General features: G+C 41.9%; 1 protein-coding gene and 1 long non-coding RNA gene across 4 annotated transcripts in view; both read right to left on the reverse strand.

Moving 5' to 3' along the window:
- The window catches only part of SPAG16 (sperm associated antigen 16), a 359065-nt gene that overhangs the window by 110270 nt on the left and 228454 nt on the right, over positions 1-20341 (reverse strand). For all 3 annotated transcript variants that reach the window (XM_042035377.1, XM_042035375.1, XM_042035378.1), the window contains one exon: positions 7223-7288. In XM_042035377.1, coding sequence (XP_041891311.1) covers positions 7223-7288 — 66 coding nt within the window. The remainder of the gene's footprint in view (positions 1-7222; positions 7289-20341) is intronic.
- Positions 9249-12136, reverse strand: LOC121668012. The gene is made up of 4 exons (XR_006017220.1): positions 12125-12136; positions 11094-11095; positions 10104-10113; positions 9249-9410 (listed from the first exon to the last, which is right to left on the reverse strand). It is a non-coding gene; the product is annotated as an uncharacterized LOC121668012 (long non-coding RNA).

The following is a 20341-nucleotide window of genomic DNA, read 5'->3' on the forward strand; positions in this document are numbered from 1 at the left end:
TCCCACAGCCCTCACAGACCCCACAGCCCTCAGAGCCTTCACAGCCCCCACAGCCCCCCCCGGCCACACAGCCCCCACGGCCTTCACTGACCTCAGAGTTCTCACAGACCCCACAGCCCTCTGTAGGAGACCAGAGAAATGACTGACTGGCTCAAAACAACCAGGCTGGCCACTGCTCCATGCCCCCATCCCCTTGAGTTTTAGTCAGCCTCGGGGTCATACCAAAATGGCAGTGGCCGACCTATGGCCTGCCCCAAATGGCAGTGACTGACCCATGGCCTGGCCCAAAACGGCAGCAGCTGGTCCATGGCCTGCTGAGAACCCTGAAATGGCCATGACTGACCCACGGCCTGCCCTGAAATGGCGCTGTCTGTCCACATGGCAACCCTTGCCCTGCAAACTCAGTACAGCACCAAAACAATCTGCATTCCTACCCCTGATGGCCTTCAGCTGTGCGTTCTCAATTATTTTCAGATTAAATCAGTCTGATATTCAAGTACCTTCTAACAGTGATATTTATTCAACCACAGATTAATTGCATTTTCATAACAGAGAAGCCTTTCCAAAGTTGGTCCTACTTTCATGCTTGCATAAATTTATTTTAAATCCAGCTTGGTATTCTATAAAGCCACATCCTTTGCACCACAGATACAGCACTGTCCTAGCCACGCTGCCTCCCTTTGGCCATGATTTGATAAGCGGTAAAGGTTCAAGAGTCCTCTTACCAAATACAAACCACTGATCTAAACTAATCCCATTTTTCTACCCAAGTTTAGTTTAAGCCCTTTTGAAGAGACAGCTTTGCACAAACATTGTTGGAAGAGCTGTTCCCTGTCTGTTGGTAACCAACGCAAACCCAATAGCACCTATTTTAAGAGGTGTCCAGGCTAATGCAATGTGAGCCCCCACCAACACCTGCCCAGAAAGAACTGGGAGCGCTGGGAGAGCTGGCAGGGAGCAAACCCAGTGCGAGCAGCGATGTCTAGAACCCTGGCCTCACAGCTCAATGGCTCCCAGTCCAGGCAGTGACAGCAATGGCAGAGCAGGCAACAGTCTCACCGTTTGTCAAAAACGTGACTGTCACATGAGAGAGTCACAAGGTAGAAGGTGGGGATGCTGTGCTGCTTTCTCATGTGTTTTAAAACATAATTTCCCGTGAAATGCCACAAAGAGAGGCAGGTTGGACTGTACTGCACATGGCAAGCTGAATTTTAAAGACTCTCGGTGGATCTTTGCATTCTGATTTTGTTTGTTTTGCAAAAGATGAGTTTAAGAAACAGCTGTTAAAAAATGAGTTATGCAGGGGTCTGGACCTACGGTGTACATCTGCCACAGGAAAGGCTGGCATTCTGGGCCAGGAGATGCAATTTTTTAAAAATCCTCATTCCACAGGATACACAAATTAATTCTTCTCCTCTAAGAAAGAAGGGCAAAGTTTTCCACAGTGCTTGTGGTTCTGCATGCTAAACAGTGCTTGCTTCACGTACTGTATACACAGAGGGTCACATTCACTGCAGAACACAGAAATAAGCAAACAAAATCACATTAAAGGAGATAATCTCTGTGTCTTTTAGTTAGCAGCAAACGGACATAACAATATGTTTATATTTGTAAATAGAAAGTCTGAAAACATAAAAGAAAATACTGTATAGTCAGTTATTATCGGTTTCTGCTGAGGATCTTTCAAGGGCCAATCTGACCTAGAATACACAGGGCTTTTAAAGTTACTCAAACCGAAGTTATGTCAAAGCCATCTAAAATGATGTCACATTTTTTCTTCTTGGGCTTTACAGAGCGGTCTGAATCCAAATGTCAGTATCAATTTTTATCATGAAGAGTTGAGACAAAGCTTCATCATATGCAAATATTTAAACAAGAGCAAAATCTGATTAAAAGCTTCAATTAGAAAAGCTAAATACTTAAGTATTTCATTTACTGCTGGTTCAAAACAAATGAATGAGAGAGACAGTGTGATAGCAGACACCTGCCTTGCTTCCTACCCCAGATTCCTGATCTATTATCATCATGTGGATTTCTTCCCAATATCCAGTCTAACCTTACTGTCAGTTTGAAGCCATTCCCTCTTGTCCTGTCACTCCAGGATTTTGTGTCTCTCCATCTTTCCTGCAGGCTCCCTTCAGCTACTGAATTTCTTGATGGTACTAAATTAATTTCTTGATGGGTTTGAAATACTCTCCTAGAACCTGCCATGAGGAAGAGCAAAAGAAGGTCTTCTAAAATCTAAGCTTCCCCACATTTGTTTGAGTGAATTTTACAAGATACTTCGTGGTTTACTGTGAGTCCCTGCATGGTGACAACAAAGAGCACCAGAAGGGATTGTAAAAAAAGAACTAAAAATCAATTCTGTGGTAAATCATACAATCCCAGAATATCCTGGGTTGGAAGGGACCCACAAGGCTCATCAAAGTCCAACTCCTGGCCTGCACAGGACAGCCCCAAATCCCACCCTGTGCCTGAGAGCGTTGTCCAAACAAAAGAGGGTTACAAACCCTGAGGATGGAGGAGAGAGGTCCTGTGGCAGAATGAGCTCATCTCACATCTCATAATGCAAAGGCTTGAAACAAAAGAAGGTGGATTTTCTTGAGCTGTGATTATTTTTAGAGTTAGTAAACTTGACAGGATTGGGTTCAAAATCTTCAAAAAGGTTTATGTTTATTTATATATAATGTATTTATATATGTTAGAGAGAACAGAAAAAACAGGTAATGCCAACTTTTCCAAGGCAACTTGTGCCTTGATTAAGCAAACTGCTAGACTAAGAGATTTTTTAATGATTTTTTCCCCAGAAGAAATTATAACTGGGATTTTGATCCAAAAATAACTCAGGAAGACAAAACAAACAGAGAGTGAAGGAACTGCATTTTGTCTGAATTAGGAGTGCAGAGGCAAACTCCAGCAGCAGCTGGTGCATTTACTGACACCTAAGGTTTCTCAGCCACCATCATCTGCTGCATGTGGCTTTTCTCTGCCCTTGGCTTATTGAGGTGTGTGACACCCATTACAAAGTTTTTCTTTGCAAATGATCTCTGATGGGAAGCCTGAAATGGTGATGGGAAACTGAATGACACAAACAAGGTGTGACATTTAAAAATCAGTCCTGGATTTGGTTTTTTTTGATCCCACTGAAGGGCCTTGGCTGTGAGACTGTCTCTTTTCTCAAGGACACAGGGATACAGCAACTTGGGAGAGCCACCCCTTCCAAATCAATGCGTCCTGAATTTTCTTGGCCTCCAACAGTTAAATAAGTCCCTACATATTGCAGCTTCCTCACAGTAAGATCTGGAGGAATATTTTTAGCTCTAGGCTATCTGCTAGACATATTTATCCAGACTTCTACATTAAGAGTATCAGAGTTGGAGAGCAAAAACATTCAAACTGATCAAAATAAAGATGGATCGACCCAATTCTACTTGAGTGGCCTCAGAACGTGTTATCTGGTCTGCATGTAATGTGTAAAGCAGGCCCAGTGCTAACTGCAGGGTCTGTGGGTAACACAGGGAGGATGGCCAAGGGAAGGGAGCACTCCAGGAAAATTACTTCCAAAACTAGGGAATAACAGGACTATGTCAGAGAATGGATGTAGAAGTGAATTCCAGCACAATTTCCAGAGAGTTTCCCTATTATCAGAAAGAGCTGTTTGCCAACAAATGAAATGGGGGTATTTTGACACAGATTTTATTCCTTGCCACGACAGAGAGATGGAATCAATTTTTTTTTTTTTTACTTCTAACAATGTTTAATGGCCTGAAATGGTTAAGTAATGATAATAAAATCTGTATTTTAAATGTAATTCAGTTCTGTAATTATATTTCTTATGCATGGAGACAGAAATAAACTAGAGGAAGAACCTATTAGCCCTTTTGCATGTATAATTGAACACACTTGATATTACTGGGTAACCTTTGTAAGCAACTGGCTTTGAGTTTATGCAAAGAGGTGAACACTTTGAATACATAAATAACAATAAGAGCAGATAGGTTTTTGATTTTGTATTCTGTTCTTTTCTTGTTTGTGTCTGTTAGATGCAGTCAGACATCCCTGGCTTTATCTGGCTATCCATAGAAACATCTGAGAGATCTGATTTTTGCATCATTTGGGTGCAGTAATGAATAAGAACTGACATCAAATATCAATATTATTGGCCCAGCTAAATGGTAGCTGACATGCAACTGGACTGCTGAGGAGGTAAACAAAATTGAAATTTTGTTTTTGTTTAAAAACTGTCTGACATTATTTGCCCTTCAGTAAATCAATGGAAGAACGACCTAGATGCTGCTTGCATTTTGGCTTGGGGAGGTAAAATTGGGCAGTTGCTCTCAAGCATATTCTTTATAGTCTTTTAGGTTTTCCTAATATAACCAGTAATTCTAAAAATACTTTTTTTTGTTTTAGGGAAACTTGCTAACCACTGTAATGACTCCTAAACCTGCAGATATGACACAAACATAGCATGGAAGACTCTTGGCATACTTTTATTTGGACACAAATGCATATATACACACACATAAGGGAGCAAACGTTGTTCTACTTTAATTTCACGACTCAACCAAGCATCTGTAGTCTTTATACTTCATTAGCATAGGTGATTTACCATTGCAAAGGAGCTACAGAGCTTACCTGAAATGCTGTTTGGGCCATACCCCAGTGCAAAATAAATATCTGAAACATTTTTCTCTACAAAGTTACTGTGTTATGGGAATGTGGGACTAAAAGGGATGGTAACAATAACTTTATGAAGAAAGATCCATTTTTCTATGTCCTCAATTCAAAAGCAGCTATGTGAGTTTTGCTCAAATTTTCTCAAATGTTCCACAGGCAGAGAACCAGCTTGAAAAACTGCAAGATTTAAATGCTGCTGGAAGTATTATCTGTTAAGTCCTGACATAATCACAAGAGCAGAAGTTTCTCCAGGGCACTGTGACTCCTGTGTCCCAGCAAGGCAGGACCCAACAAATGGGTACATTCCAGGTGCCAAGCTGGCAGCTCTGTTCCATAGAGAACAGGCTAATTAGGGAATCTCAGCACTAATGAGTTCTGGCTTCAAACCTTGCCCACTTAACAAAAAAACTATTAACTACAGTTTCAGAAGCATGGTGTAGTAAATAACTCAGATTTAATCAGTTTCACAGAGCTTAATGAGGATTTATTCAATTTGTATAAATGCATTATTCTTTTTTAGCTTCTTCTTCACACAATACTCTTCCCTAAAAGTGTCCCTTAATATTTGGACACATCGCCTGGATGGCTTTCTGATCTAACTAGAAAATTTGTTCCTTGTTCTTGTGTAATCAGAATTTCATGTTCTTTCTGAACTCCTTTGGCACCAAGCAGCCCGAGACAGGATTACCACAAGCCCACTGAAGTGATGTAGGAGCCACTCAAACCGACCTATGTCCAAGCAGAAAACAGAGTGAATCCCTTGGGATCTCTCACCATTACACCTCTGCACCCACGCAGTACGACTCTGTAGGCAACACCTCTCACAAAGCATGGGATGTGCAGATCCGTGACATTAGGATATAAAAAAATGTAACAAAAAAAACCATCTAAGTAGGGTTTTTTCAGCAATCAGCCTTCAGTTTTGTCACTGCAGACTTCCTGGACCAGGTATAACCATTAGGCTGGACACTCTGGAAGTAATGCTGCACTTTGTCCAAACAGTCCATGATCAATGTGCAAAATCTTTTCCATGAAAGTATTGTTGAAAATATGACTGTTTCTATAAAAACATTTTTTCCTCATAAAATATGCTTTTTTTAACAAAAATATTGACGCTCAAAACACCTTAATCAGCTTGCTTAGGGTGGAATACTTTAATTTTTTGGTGAGCAAGCACTGGAGCGTACAAAAATAGTTCTTAAAGTCTATATTTGGCTGAAATATAGCACTTGCTTTGCTAGCCAGCCAGTGGGACAACTGTTATGTGTACAACTCAGGGCCACTACTTAATTTTTCAGTAGTAGAGTTAACTTACACAACTGCAATCACAGCTTCTGAAGTTATATTCCTCACTCATTTTGATCAATGCTGCACCAAATGTTTCCATTTTCACTAATTCAATCACTGAGAATGTCAACCAATGATTCTAGTCTAGAGTTAATGCCAACTGTAATATTCCTTACCAAAACAACCTTATCTGGAAGGTTATCAGCACGTGGTCTTTCAGCTTCCTGTTAATCATTATAGGTCACATGAGGCCCTTTGTAAATTAATACCACTTTAAAGACAGTGCTGTGGTATCTCTACAGTATTTCCCTCACCACTCTTGCTCCTGTTAAACACTTTTTGTTCCCCACCACAGTGTCTCAGAGCACTGAGAGGCAGGCTGCGCCTGTCAAATACAGATAGATGCACATGGCCAAGAAAGAATTAAGATGTCTTGGGAATTCCTATTCCCCTCCCTGACATCAGCTTATCCCACACCTTCTGCTGTACCAGCCCCTGGGGTTTGCCCTACAAACACACAGGGCTGGCAGAGCAGTTGGCAAAGCAGCAGCTGATACTGAGCAAGAAGAGAATATTCAGGATCTCCTGCAGGAAAAATTAGTACCTCGCTCTGCCTGTAATGAAAGTGTCAGTGGGAGCACAGGGAGCAAGAACACCGCAAAGTTATTTTTCAGGAAAGATGGTCTCTGAGAGAAAAGGCTGCTAGCAGCAGCAGAAACCAGCACATGCCTCAGCACTTCCACACCAGCTTTAAAGAGCAGTGTGGCCAGAAGAGCTGCACAAATCATACATCACAAACGTTCGGGTCATTTCAGAGTATTTCATACAGCCTCTAAGAACCATTCAGGAGAAATTCCTCCCCTTCCAAACTTACCAGTCATTCAGACAGCAGTCTGTCACCAATCCCAGCCAAAATGATTCCTTTTAGACGACTATAAACTAACAAGCCAGGGAAAAAACCTAACAGCAAATTTCATTTAAATAAAGTAACTAAATGAACCCAACAGAAGAGAATGGCTTAGACATCATGCACTGATCAAAGGAGGGAGGGAGAACCAAGGAGGGGGCAGCTCTATTGTGGCAGGCACTGGAGCTCTGGTCTGGCTGGCAGGTGGGGCCACTCTGAGCCACCACTGATTTTGAATCCAGCCCCAGAGGTCTCTGTGTCACCAAGGAGCAGGACAGAACAGGCCAGAGCAAGGAACATGATGGTTAATGGGAAAAACAAAAGAGAAAATTCACATGCAGGACGTACCTTCTTGTTGAATGTAGCATGATTACAGGAATGCACGTGACCCTGGAATGTGTAAACACGGAGACCCTAGGTATGAAACAAAAAGAGAGCATTTAAATACGTTACAGCAATATAAATTATTCTGTAGCCTTGGTGTAAACAGAAGGACCTTGATTTTATGGCTGTGTGAAAATCAGGACACATTGTGTGCTAAAAAGCCAGCTCTTGGTTGCTAGAACAGGAACGCATTTCTCACCATTACTAAGGATGGATCTCCTTACTTCACGTAATAGCCACCAGAAAAGGTGCATTCAAATATCACCAGGCAAAGCCATCTCCCTGGCTGGAGGGCTGGAATTAGAAGGTGTAATCGCTCCTTCCAAAAGACTGAGCTCTTGCTCTCAGGCAGTGAGTCAGGACATGTCTCTTGATACTCCACACACAGCATTAAAGGCTTCCTTAAGGAATCACAGGCATGAAATCCAAGTTAATTATCTTTTGTCATCTCCCACAATAGGCCATAAGTGACCTACATAGTGCAGCAACATATGTCAGATGTCATCACTGATATGTGGCTTGTTCTCCCAGTACAGGAGCCATCCAACCACAGTATCTCCTGCTAAAAAAACCTGAAATCTTCAGGACGGCAAGACAGGGTACTTAAAAGAGATGCCCTTCTCTGTTTTCATAGCAACCACTGGCTTCATGGGTTAAAAAATAGTTCCTATTAAAAGTGAAGCCCAGCTCTAAGCAGTGTAATCATACGCTGAAGAACAAATTTTCCCTCTAAAAAAGCATTTTATTAACACTGCAATTGAAAGACAGTTTGTTGCATTTTTCTGGAGAGTTGAAAAAACCCAAACACAAAATCTGAAATTTCACTACTCATGCTGGTCTTGAATCAGTCTCGCAGGAGCAGGCGTAACATAGTTTAACCATACCTCTGTCATGCTTTTAGAGCTTATATCATCAGCTTAGTCCCATTTTTATTTTCCTGATTAAAAAAAAAAATCCCTCCTACTCTGACATAAGAAATTTGAATTCTCTTTTTCACTGACAAAACCTCCTACATTTTATCATCAGCATGTTTAGCAGCATATTCTCAGTGCTTGCAACATGCCCTTTCAGAAAGTAGTTAATGAGTTTTGACCACAAAGTAATTCTGGAGGGACAGTCCTCGATAATGGTCTGTGGTTCATATTATATCTCTGAACCACTTAGGAGAACTCAGCCCAACAAAGCAGCAGTTGAAGGGGATTACATTGTTGTTGTAAATATCTCAGGGGTCAAGAGCAAGGAGGGAAAGGAGCTATTGAGGCTGAAGAGCAGTGTTGATGCAGGAAAATACGGGGATTCATTATCTGCAGATAAATTCCAGTGGAAAAGCAGAAGACAGTTCTCAAACAGTGAGATACAAAAATTTACTCCACTTCAAGTAGTGGGGATAAAAAAAAATTCTCATTACTGTAAGAAGCTGCTTGAAAAGCCTGGAAATAAATGACCTTCTCCTGCATGTGATCTTTCTCCTGCACTTGGACACCAAGGAGGCTCTTTCCAGTCTTGGTCATACGGCATTAGAATACAAATCTCTAATAAAGCCTAGCACTTAATGCTGCACAGAATTCATTTTGTTTAAAAAAAAGTCACCAAAAAAATGTCACCCAAAAAAGGGAGCAGGCAACTTTGGCAAGTGCCATTTTGTATCTCATTGTATTTTTCATTTACCCTTCTGTGTTGAAGTAATTTCTGCTCCAAGGCCACATATGCTCTTGTGATTGTACTAGGAAATTGGTATTACTCCCATAAAAGGATTGCAAGGCAACAAGAGAAAAAAAAGGCTCTGAACTATCAAAGGCTCTATATTTAAAGAGCACACCATCCACTTAAAGCATAAAAAGGTTGCCAGAGCACAGTTCTTGAGTCCTCCACAGTTTATAACAGAGTTACAAGGGGAAATAGTGCTAAAAACTCACGCTAAACCCCTGTATATTTTTAAGTTAGATATTAGATATAGGGTGGATATCAGAGAAAGGTTCTTCCCCCAGAGGGTGCTGGGGCACTGAACAGGCTCCCCAGGGAATGGGCATGGCCCCAAGGCAGCCAGAGCCCAAGGAGTATCTGGAAACTCCTCTCAGGGACATGGTAGGAGTGCTGGGGTGTCTGTACAGGGCCAGCAGCTGGACTGATGATCCCAGTGGGTCCCTCCCAGCTTGGCAAATTCTGTGATCCTATGATTTCTAAGTAATAAAATATGAACCAATAAATGCTGATAAAAGTAAAACTTAAATGATTACTATTCAATTATAAATTCACTGCTGGAATAGAAATGGGATTACACAAAATTCCCTAAGGCTGACAGGCAAATTAACTCGATAAAGGTAACAGGATAGGAGACAAAGATAACCAAACACACATAAGCAGTCTAGCAAGAAAAAATGTCAAGGACATAAGATGTACCTTGTGGCCCAGCAGCGATATCGATTGCACCCAGCCCATGGTAACAAACCAAGAGTCAGTGCATGTTTTGCATGTAAAAAGTAGCCCTTGTAAAAAACTGCTGCTGCTCAGCAGGGTGTAGTATTTACCCTCAGACACTCTCAGATACCAATACACACACAGTAACCTTTCCACAAACACAGAAAACGCATGCTCTCCCAAACCAGTGGAAAAAAGAAAACCACATGGATGCTGCACAAAATGGACGTTAACTTTCAGCTTTCCCTCGGTAAGTCAATTCAGTATAAGCCCTCTGAAAAGGATTTTAATAAAAATAATAATAATGATAATAAAAGTGAGACAAAGGCAATAGTTCTGCAAAGTGTTTCTCAATACTATCGAAACTTAATTTTCAAACTGCCATTTTATTTTTATTCAATGCACAGCTCGGGTTTTCTTTACCAACACCAGGAAATCTGAGTTTTGCAGACATAAAAACAAAACTGGAAAGCTATTGCTGAGCTGTAATAGCTCCAGCAAGAAACAAATAATAATAGATATTCTGTGGATCACAATTCAAGTTAGCACTGAGTTTTCAGCACCAGGAGCTCAGCAGTAAGTTAATGAAATCACTTTTGCACATGCATTCTGTTTTTCAAGCTTTAATCACAAAATAATCCACTATAGTACCGCCAGTGCTTCATGCAGTGTGGAACTGAACAGGGTGCCCACAAGCACCTGGGTGCATCTGCCATTTCAATTAATTTCTTTAAGGTTCAAGTTGAGCAAGAGCAAACATTTGGGACTTGTACCACAAGGAAAAGAGCAGGGGAAAAAGAAGGAGATTGACATTAGGGCAGTTCTTTTCTAGGGGAAAATTACGGTCCTTTGCTGTACCCTGAAGGTCTCACTGACCATCACCCCTCACAGAGGGAACAATCACGAACTGAGAGCAGGAGGAGCAACAAAACATCAGAGCAGAACTCTGAAGCTGGAAAAAGGCCCATTTCCCCCCCACCTTTAACCCTTGGGGTCTATCCAGTCTCACTGCATGTCACACTCCAGCAGTATAAATCATGGAAAATACATTATTATTGTCAACTGGATCTTGACTGAAATATTAATGGAGGAAGTCGGAGTTCCATTCCCTCCTTGAGCTATTGCCCAATTACATTAATAACCATGCATTCTTTCTCTGCAGGAAACACACAGATAACAGCCACATTCAAAGAAAACAAAATATGAAGTGTTCTGCAGTGTTGAGGTTTTGGGATTTTTAAATTATTATTCACACATGCACACACACATATAATTTTCCAGTCTGAAATCCAGAAATTAACATTAGAATCAGTGGTTAGAAACACCCTGGCATTATACTATGGAGCCTATCAACCTCTCACCTTCCACTGAACACAGGCATTAATTGCCTGCCTTGGACTGGAACTACCTAAAAGACTCCTGAGAGAGAAAACATTCCTTTGCTAAAATGAAATGTGGTATTGTGGAAAAGCAGCCTGATCTTTGGAGCTATGGATCTGTGAACAGTAATCTCCTGCTGCAAAAGTAGTTTAACAAGGTTTCTAAATTCAAATTATGTTTTTGTTCCTACTTTCACAGGATAAAACCCCAAGATTTGGGAATCAATAGTGAAATTCTGCTGTAAATCCTCCCTATTGTGTATCCACATAGATATAGGAATAGCAGAGTAAGACAAGACAGGCTGAAGACAATCATAATTAATTTGCTTCTTTGCTTCTTTGCATTGCAATAATTAAGTTCAACCTTTATGTAACACAGCAGCTGAATCTTCCTATACTTATTTTAATTACCATTTCAGCAGCAACAAAATAGAACTCCCAAACTTAACAAGCCATACTGCAACCACCTCTGGAGAAAACACACAGCCAAAACCGGTAGAGCGTCATTTGGAAGCGACTCACGTTTCTCAAACTCTGCTCTTTTGGTTTTCTTTCTGGATTTTGAATGCCTTGCTATACATGAACATCTGACATGAACAAACTTACTGTGCAAGTCCAGAATCAAGATAACAAATCCATTAGATCAAGCTGGGTGTAATATCCTAGTTACAGTAGGTAATTATCTTTATGAGTTTGATACGAGTGTTTAGACAACAACATTTGAGTATGAGATTTATCTAACACTGTTCAGATAGAAGATTTATTTGTAATTTCTTGGTTCATTTAGAAATTAACTCTAAGAAATAATGTTCATTCAGAAAGACTAAACTAAGAAAAGTGTTCAAACCATGAAGCACTCAGCTGTGGAAATGTTCACCTCATTCTCTTTATTAAAAACAAACAAAACCTCCCAACAGTTCTTCATGAAAGGTTTAATTGTATTTAGGGGAAAATGAAAATTCTGAGCTTACATAGCTAGAACTTTCCCAGCAAATCAAACAGTGTAATGCTTTAGAAGCTCCCTTGGCTGGACCTGAACTTTTCCAAAAGCAAGGAATGTTCAGTGTACTGTGATTTCTGCCTACAGACTCACTGGGAAGATCTAACCTTCCTCTCAATCTTCCTTGCTGGAGTTGTCCAAGGGCTTCCGTTTTCATAGCAAAGTGCAAAACTAAAAGTGTGCATCCTTCTCATTCCCATGCCTTATTCACAACATGGCCTGTCTGCCTCAGCCAGCACTGGGGAGCTCCACAGGGAATGTGGCAGATCCAGCAGAGTTGTGGCTCTGCTGTCCCTCCGCGCTGCAGGGTATCGCCTGTGTCATTGCCATGAAGTGGGTGCATGGAGACATCAAAAGGGACTTGGATCTCTTCACAAGAGAAAAAGGTAATTTTTAGGAGAGAGAAAACCCATTTTCATGGGATGTGATGGGTAAGCACAAAAACTGGAGGAAAGAGCCCCTTCTACTTTTGCAAGACGGCTCCGTTCTTTCCTAGCCCACACCAACCATATGAGGTTCAACAAGGGAAAGTGCACCCGGATGGGGCAGCCCTGGGTGTATGGACACAGTGGGGAATGAGAGGCTGGAGAGCAGCAGGGACATGGGGATCCTGGTCAGTGGCCAGTTGGATCCGAGTCAGCAGTGCCCTGGAGCCAGGAGGGACATCCCTGTCCTGGGGGATCAGGCCCAGCATGGCCAGCCAGGCCCGGGAGGGCATTGTCCCACTCTGCTCTGGGCTGGGGCAGCCTCGCCTTGAGTGCTGGGGCAGTTTTGGGTGCCACAATATAAGAACGATATTAAGCTGTCAGAAAGCATCCAAAGGAGGGCAACAAAGATGGTGAAGGGCCGTGAAGGGAAGCCATGTGAGGAGTGGCTGAGGGCATCTGGTCTGTTCAGCTGGAGGAGACTGAGAGGAGACTCATCGGGGTCTGCAACTTCTTTGTGAGGAGAAGAGGAGGGGCAGACACTGATCTCTGCTCTGTGGGGACCAGTGACAGGACCCAATGGAATGGCCTGAAGTTGTGCTGGGGAGATTTGGGTTGGATATTTGGGGAAGGTCCTTCCCCCAGAGGGTGCTGGGGCACTGAACAGGCTCCCCAGGGAATGGGCACGGCCCCAAGGCTGCCAGGGCTCCAGGAGCGTTTGGACAGCGCTCTCAGGGACAGGGTGGGATTGTTGGAGTGTCTGTGCAGGGCCAGGAGCTGGACTGATGATCCCAGTGGGTCCCTTCCAGCTCAGGATATTCTGTGTTTCTGTATTAACTCATTCCAGCAGTCCCCTGCAAGCCCCAGGCTCTGTGTGTCCACCCTCAGGCGGACACACAGACAGGGCTGCTCTCCGTCTGCCCCATCCTGTCCCATCCAGAGGGCTCCACTCCCAGCAGGGCAGAACCACATCCATCTCCCAGTTACACTCGGAGGCTTCACGGGCACGGCAGGGCAGTGTCTGAGCAGTGAGCACTGAGCAAATCTGGAGAACAGTTTTACCATCTGTCAGCACAGGGTTTACTCGAGAAACTCGAGCACAGAACCTTCAGTGCAAAGTTTGCTTCTGTTCTCCTCACTTGGAATAGACCCTGGGGGGAGGAATCACACAGAGAAGGTTTCTCTATGTTAGACCAGGGGTAAGGCGAGGGCATTACTCAGATGTTTTGTAATCCCTTCTCTGGGGAATAAAATTAACTTGCCACCATTTGTGTGCTCTGTTACATGGGAATTCATAGAGGCAGGTGTGTGCACCAAAACTGAAGTACATCAGCGGATAGGCTCTTTAAAAAAAACCACTTTATTCACTACATCCTCCCAAAGAAACAAAAAAGAATTTTGAACCTCTTTAAAATGCATGAACTTCTATAACAACTTTCATACTGTGAAACATTAAAAACTCGAGAAGCAGCATTTTTCTAAATTTGGTAGGTAATAAAAACTAGAAAGAGAGCTGTGCCTGCCAGCTAAGCCCAACACCATGCTTTTCATCACAGACCAGCCTTCCTTTCACTTCACAGTTCGTAACACCTGCTATTAAATATATCAAAAAAACTTAATTAACCTTGTTCTGGAATACCCCTGAATTACCTCATTTGTGTAGGTCTGAACTTTCACCTGAATGTAGTATTAATATACCTTTTGCACTGATGATGCAGGCATATTCATTTGTCTTAACTGGGATATGAAGTATGTTTCTAGGCCAAGACCTTGTGTGCTAAATCTGTTCAAAGTGAACCTCTAAGGCTCTCCTAAAAAAATCTAAAAAACAGGAGTTTATAGTAGAAATGCTGACAGATTATATTCTTGCCAGCATAATATAACCTGACTCAAAGATAAATGTTTCATGAATTAAAAAAGTTGAAAAAAGCTCCTCTGTTCAGCTTTGTTCTCAAGATGAAAGTGAATTATCTTTTTGTCTTTTACTGATACTTGGATTTTTGTACTGCAGTCTGCAGAAAACTGTAACCACAGGCAGTATTTAAACAGACATGACCGTGTGGGATTCTCTCCTCACTCAACTCCTGCAAGAGACATCAAACTTCCAGCTGCATAAGGAAGAACAAAGGTCTTATGGGAAGCAGATCCTTTCCTGTACCTGCTTCTGTGAGAAGAGAGAAATGTCATCTCCAGTTGATGAGATCACACATGAGCACAGTCCCACCTGCACAGCCCCGACAGGCCAGCCAGGGAGGGGAGGGAGAAATGCCTTTGCTGGACCCATCATTCCTCTACAAGAAAATAAACAGTAAAAAGAAATGCCTCTAAGATATGGAAATTCTTTCAGTGAGAGCGGAGCTGTGTATTACTGCCCTGGTTGGTATTAGCAGATGGGTTCATTAGCAGAAGCTGCTGCATCGTCCTAAGGATCCGTAAGGCAGCTGAACAGACATCACCCTGCCAGCACCAGAAAAGCCAAATTCCATAACTGCATTCCTCCTATCCTGCATAACTCCAGGAGTTTCAATGTTCCAGGGAGGGAACAATCAGCAGTGCATGGGCAGGGATGGCCAAGGAAATCCTGCTGTGAGTAATGTGCTGGAGCTTGTGAGCTGCAGATTAACCCAGGAACTATGCAGCAGTTTCAATTAACTTGGCATTCCATTGCTTTGCAAAACAGAGCAGCAGTTTTCAGGAGAGCAATGGCTGAATGACAGGAACCTGGTAGGGCTGTCTAACATTAAACACCACGAGCTCTATTACTTTAATGTAAAAAAGATCAAAAAGATGAATTATAAATGAGCAGAAGTTTCTGGTGGAATATAACTGGAAAAGTTTTGAATGTAGTGCAAGCATAGAAAAAATACAAAATCATTTCTGTTGGCTTTGAAAATTAAATTATATGAAGGCAGAATAAAACAATGAATACATAATTTAATTATATATAAGAAAAAGTGAGAGCACTACATGTGGGAAATAATTTCCTCCTTATCTATGAGAATAGAGAGACTATGAGAAGTTGCGTATGAGTCTGAAGGGCTTTCATGCACTAAAAAACTGAAGTTAAATTTTGGCCAAAATGCCAAATTTTTGCCTTCTGTGAATTCCTATCAGAACAATGGAATTTTTTTTCATAGCAGCAGAAAGGAAAAACTAAGTGGCTTTAACTGGAAAAGAGAGTATAGAGACAAAAGCAGGTACATACACAACCGTGTTTATCAAGTAAGACAAGCTGGCCCAAACGTTTAAAAAAAAAAACAAAGGAAAAAGTTAAAGGATTTCTTCCCTTCAAAGAGTCAGCATAAATCAAGAGTAAGCCAGTAAGATCAAAGTTCTTACTTGTCTGACAGCCACTGGGAGAGGGTTTACTTCTATTGGAATAAAAATTTGTAAGCCTGCTGCATTCACGGTGTGAATTTTGTTCTGGCAGTCACAATGGACCAAATGCATCTCAGTCAGATTTCGAATGGCAGAAGCACAGCAAAAAGTACTGAAATAAGAACAACAAAAAAGGGCAAACCTAACAGAACATGGCTGCAGTTCTCCTCCACCAACCAACACTGCTGAACAGCTCTGCAAAGGCAGGCTCTTCTTTGATCTCTGTTTCTCCATTAACCAACAGCAAGGGAATGACTTCCCCAACAACGGGGCTTGGCAAAGAAACCAGGATCTAAATGGAAGTGGAAAGCACACCACTTGCTCACCATGATCTGCTTTTCCCAACTAATGCTGCTTTGGGAATAACAGGACTGTTGACCTGAATAACCAGTATCTGAGAAGAGAATCCAGACTATTTGGCTAGAAACACTCAAAAAGTTATTCATTGGAAAAAGAAGTCACTGCAAGAAAAAATAAAAATAAGAAAAAAGTGACTGTGTAATTTTTAAAAAGTCTTTAGATATCAAAATTAAAATGAAAGAATCACCTGTGGAAGAGGAGAAAACATTGCAATCAGCTCTTATGAATACACTGTCCACAGATCCTCTGCACCAGATCCTGCTTACACCATCTACAGATTCTGAGTGAAAGGAGAAAAAGGACTGTAAAAGCCCATCAAAAATATTCCTAACCTTCTGCAATTTCAAATTCAGAATTTTGTAAGTATTTGAAACCAAATTCATGCCAACATTTTCAACACTAGGATTTCCCAGAGAAAAAAGAAAGTATTGCTGGAAGGTCTGGGTAGTGAGGGGAGCAGTTCTGTTTTTTAGTTAGTCTGATGGACATCTAAGCTTTATTTTTCATCATAGTGCTGCTCCCCAGTAAAAACCTGTATTCAGTCCTGATACAAATGGAATTAGGCAAAACACCAATTTTGAAAATCCTACCTGCTTTAAAGAGTTTATTGGTCACTCCACAGCATAATTATTTTAATCATTAAAAATATACTCTAGTGGTTTAGCTTTATTGAGTGTATTAATGTTTCCCAATAAACTTTATGACTGAAAAGACATAGGAATAAATATAGTTTTTAATCCATCAATACTGGCACCGGAACTGGTGACTGGACTTTTGGGACCAGAGCATGCAACTATTTATGTCACCTTCAAAGAAGCAGGAGTAGAGAATTGAAACCTGAAAATCTTTACTGGGAATACCCCACAACAAAACAGGTGTCATTAAAAAGTTATACATATGTACATAAATACATACTCCTTCATGTGCAGGGAGCTGTCAAAAAATAAAAAAACCTGAAAAAATCATTCCAAAGCAATGTGAAATTTTCCCAGAATGCTTTTATCAGGGATGATAACAATATTTAGCAACTGAGAAGCAAGAGCCCTTCACCTGTTTTAGCACCTTTTTCCCAAGACATTCACATCCTAGCAAAAGATTGCAGTGACATTGAAGAGAAGCAAAACTCCTGGAAGCCTTTTCAGAGGCTTCTTGTAAAATTACACCATGATTACATTACCTCTTAAATTAAAAAAAGTTTCTCACAAAGTTCAGCCTGTCAGAGTTGCCAGGATTAGATCTGGGACCAAATGTATTATGACTGAGCTCAACGCTGTATAAATATTAGATCCATTATTCAAACAGCTCACAGGACACTGCCAGCTTGATTTTACAGTCACAAAATCTCCCCATGAAATCTCTGCCCTGGGATTTTTCCCCAGGAAAGGAAGGGCTGTGGCATGGGCCCTTGTCTGAGCAGCAAGGAAATGTAAACAGCAGGGTCCCACTAAAGGAGCCTCAGACAAAAGAATTCCAGCCTTGGGGTTGGTGAGTTATTAACAGCAGCTGGCTCTGTAATTGTCGGTGAAATAATCTCATTGACACATACAAGTTAGGAAATAGAGGGCTCATTAACAAAGCCTCCAGCCTTTATTAGATCATATAAATAACCAAGAGTGCCTGCAAAAGATCGATTACAACCTTTAAACGTTTACTGAATCAGTGTTTAATTAAGACAATTTTAATATGCAAATCAAGCCTAATTATCATCATTTGTTAATGTTAGTCTGCCTGAGCTCTAAACAACTACAGCTGCAAATATGGTAACACCATCATATTTCTCCTGCTTTTTTTCCCCTACGAAGAACTGCAGAGGAAACGATCAAGTTGCACTCCCGGTGTGTATGAATGCTTTCAACACCACATTTCCATCTACTGTTTGAAGGTCAAAAAAGTGCTCAGCATAGCATAAAATGGAGTGGAAATGTTATGCATTTCTTCACCCACTATTTTGCAGAGAGCTTTAATTAATGTATTTCCTACCTCCTCTGGGAGCTTCTTTTCCTGAAAATCTGCCCTTGTTCTATGCAGCAATTGAATGGGTGGGTTTCTAACACAGACCTTTGTCACTCAGAAGCTGATATTGGGACTTTTTTCCCTTCCTGTTTCCTCTGCCCTGGGAATGATAACCTTCCTGTGCCAAGAAGCTACAGCATCACGGCAAAGCCCCTGGAAAATAAAGCATGAAGCAACCAAGAGAACAGCACAGCCCTCAGCATTGTCATGGCAGGAGCAGCCAGGGAGAATAACAAATGTCTGTGTTCTGATTCTCGAAGAAGTAAAATTAAAGCCTCAAAATCCCCAGGAATTTGTTTTGGGAAAGCGGGTGGGGCAGCTGCAATACAATCCTGGTAGAAATCATTCCCTTTTCCTGGCACTGCTGCTCTCCTGATGCCACAACGAGCTGTACAGATTAAAATGAAGGAAGGGAACCACTCCCTGCTGGGCACTATTGATTTGTTGTTGAATGCTTACACTGGCAGCGGGGGAAATATGAAACATTCCTGTTTGCAACATTTCACAATATAGAAAGTCACTTCTTTGTTTTCCTTTGCCATTATGTTTTCTCTCCTCACATTCCTGCCACTTTGGAGCCTGTAGCTGCCAAGCCCTTAGCTGGTTGAGGGCAAAAGGAAAGCTTTCTACTCTTACTTTCTGTAATATATTCGGTATTTCTAAGGAAAAGAAGTCCTCACGGAAGGGAAAAAAGGACATGCAGTTACAAAAGGCCATGAGTCTTTCAAGACAGAATGAATAAAAATGTAATAATCAGAGGAGAAATGAAATACAAGAGACAACTTGAAAAGCCCCCAGTTCAAACGGGAGCAGAGTGGCTTTCACCAGCATCTGGACTGACTGGTGGATGAAAGGGCTCCATACAGGAACCACATTTGGGTACATCTGGGTAGAGACCTGTCAGGCAGTCACCTCCCAGCTCCTTTTTGAAAGGTCTTCTCTGCAGGCAGCCTTGGAGAACAGGGCATGTCCAATAAAATCTGGGCATGTTATTGCCCACACAGCAAGTCCGCACAGAAGCTGGATCAGGCTAGGACACAAATTTGGGCTGGGGAACAAATCCTCAAGCAGGAGGAGCCCCTGGCCTGTGTGAACTGCAGGCAATGAAGAGCCAAGGCTTGAGAAGTGGCTCCAAAGACACAAGCAGGTGCCAATTCCCTGCATTCCCTATGTGTAGCCATGGGGAACTGTGCAGGGGCACGGGGCTCCCACACGGACTAACAACAGTGGTGGGAGCTGTGGGTGATTCTGGTGAATACCTGAACCTGAGGAAACCACAGGAATTTGAAGTGAATCATGTGAGGAAGAGCCTGCAAAGTTTAGTCTTCTAAGGTGCTCCAGCAGCTGTTATGAAAGATGTTGACACTTTCCTATCCTTCATTAGGGAAAATGGCCAGCATTTTTAGAGCTGGAATCCCAGTGGAACTGTGTGTAATGAGTGAAACAAGTACACTTTCAGGAAATACCTGCAAATCCAAGAGCAGGGAAGAAAGACTGGAAATCAAGTGCAAGCTCAGGCACATGTAATAGGCTTAGTGGAGAAGTTCCATGCTAAGACACAGAAAACATACACTTGCACCGTGGAGCTATTCCACCAGGACTAGGGCAGGGAAGGGAAAACCAGAGGAGCACTTCACAAGTTCAGTTCATTCAGACATTCACTCAGCACTGCAATGCTGCCTTGGCTGGTTTTGCCCAGGGGATGTTTCCCTAAGAGTCACCAGCCCTGATGTGCTTCAAACACACAAGAACTGACAGGATTCATGGCAAAGAGTTCTCATCTTCCTGGTCACCTTCAGGCTACTCAGCAACACTGGACAAGAGACTGTCCTTTCTGTCCCAGTTGCAACTTCCCAGACCATGAAATGCTGTGCCCTGGTACACCTGCTCCAGTTTTCCCATCCAGTTACATACAAAACCAGCTACAAGTGAGGAAAGTTCTCTTACAGAACAGTTACTCTGCTGTGCCCACTACTATTTCATGTTCTCCAGTCTAAACTTGCTATTCATATCAAAAATACATGGAATGCATTTTGACATCATGTATGGTCCCATTATAAGCAGTCAGATGTCCATCCACTTTGCAGCCTGTTAAAGGTGATGGAAAGTT

This window comes from Corvus kubaryi, unplaced genomic scaffold (genome assembly GCF_017639235.1).
Source record: "Corvus kubaryi isolate FWS band 111438036 unplaced genomic scaffold, C.kubaryi_AGA036_p1.0 37383, whole genome shotgun sequence".
Classification (NCBI taxonomy): domain Eukaryota; kingdom Metazoa; phylum Chordata; class Aves; order Passeriformes; family Corvidae; genus Corvus; species Corvus kubaryi.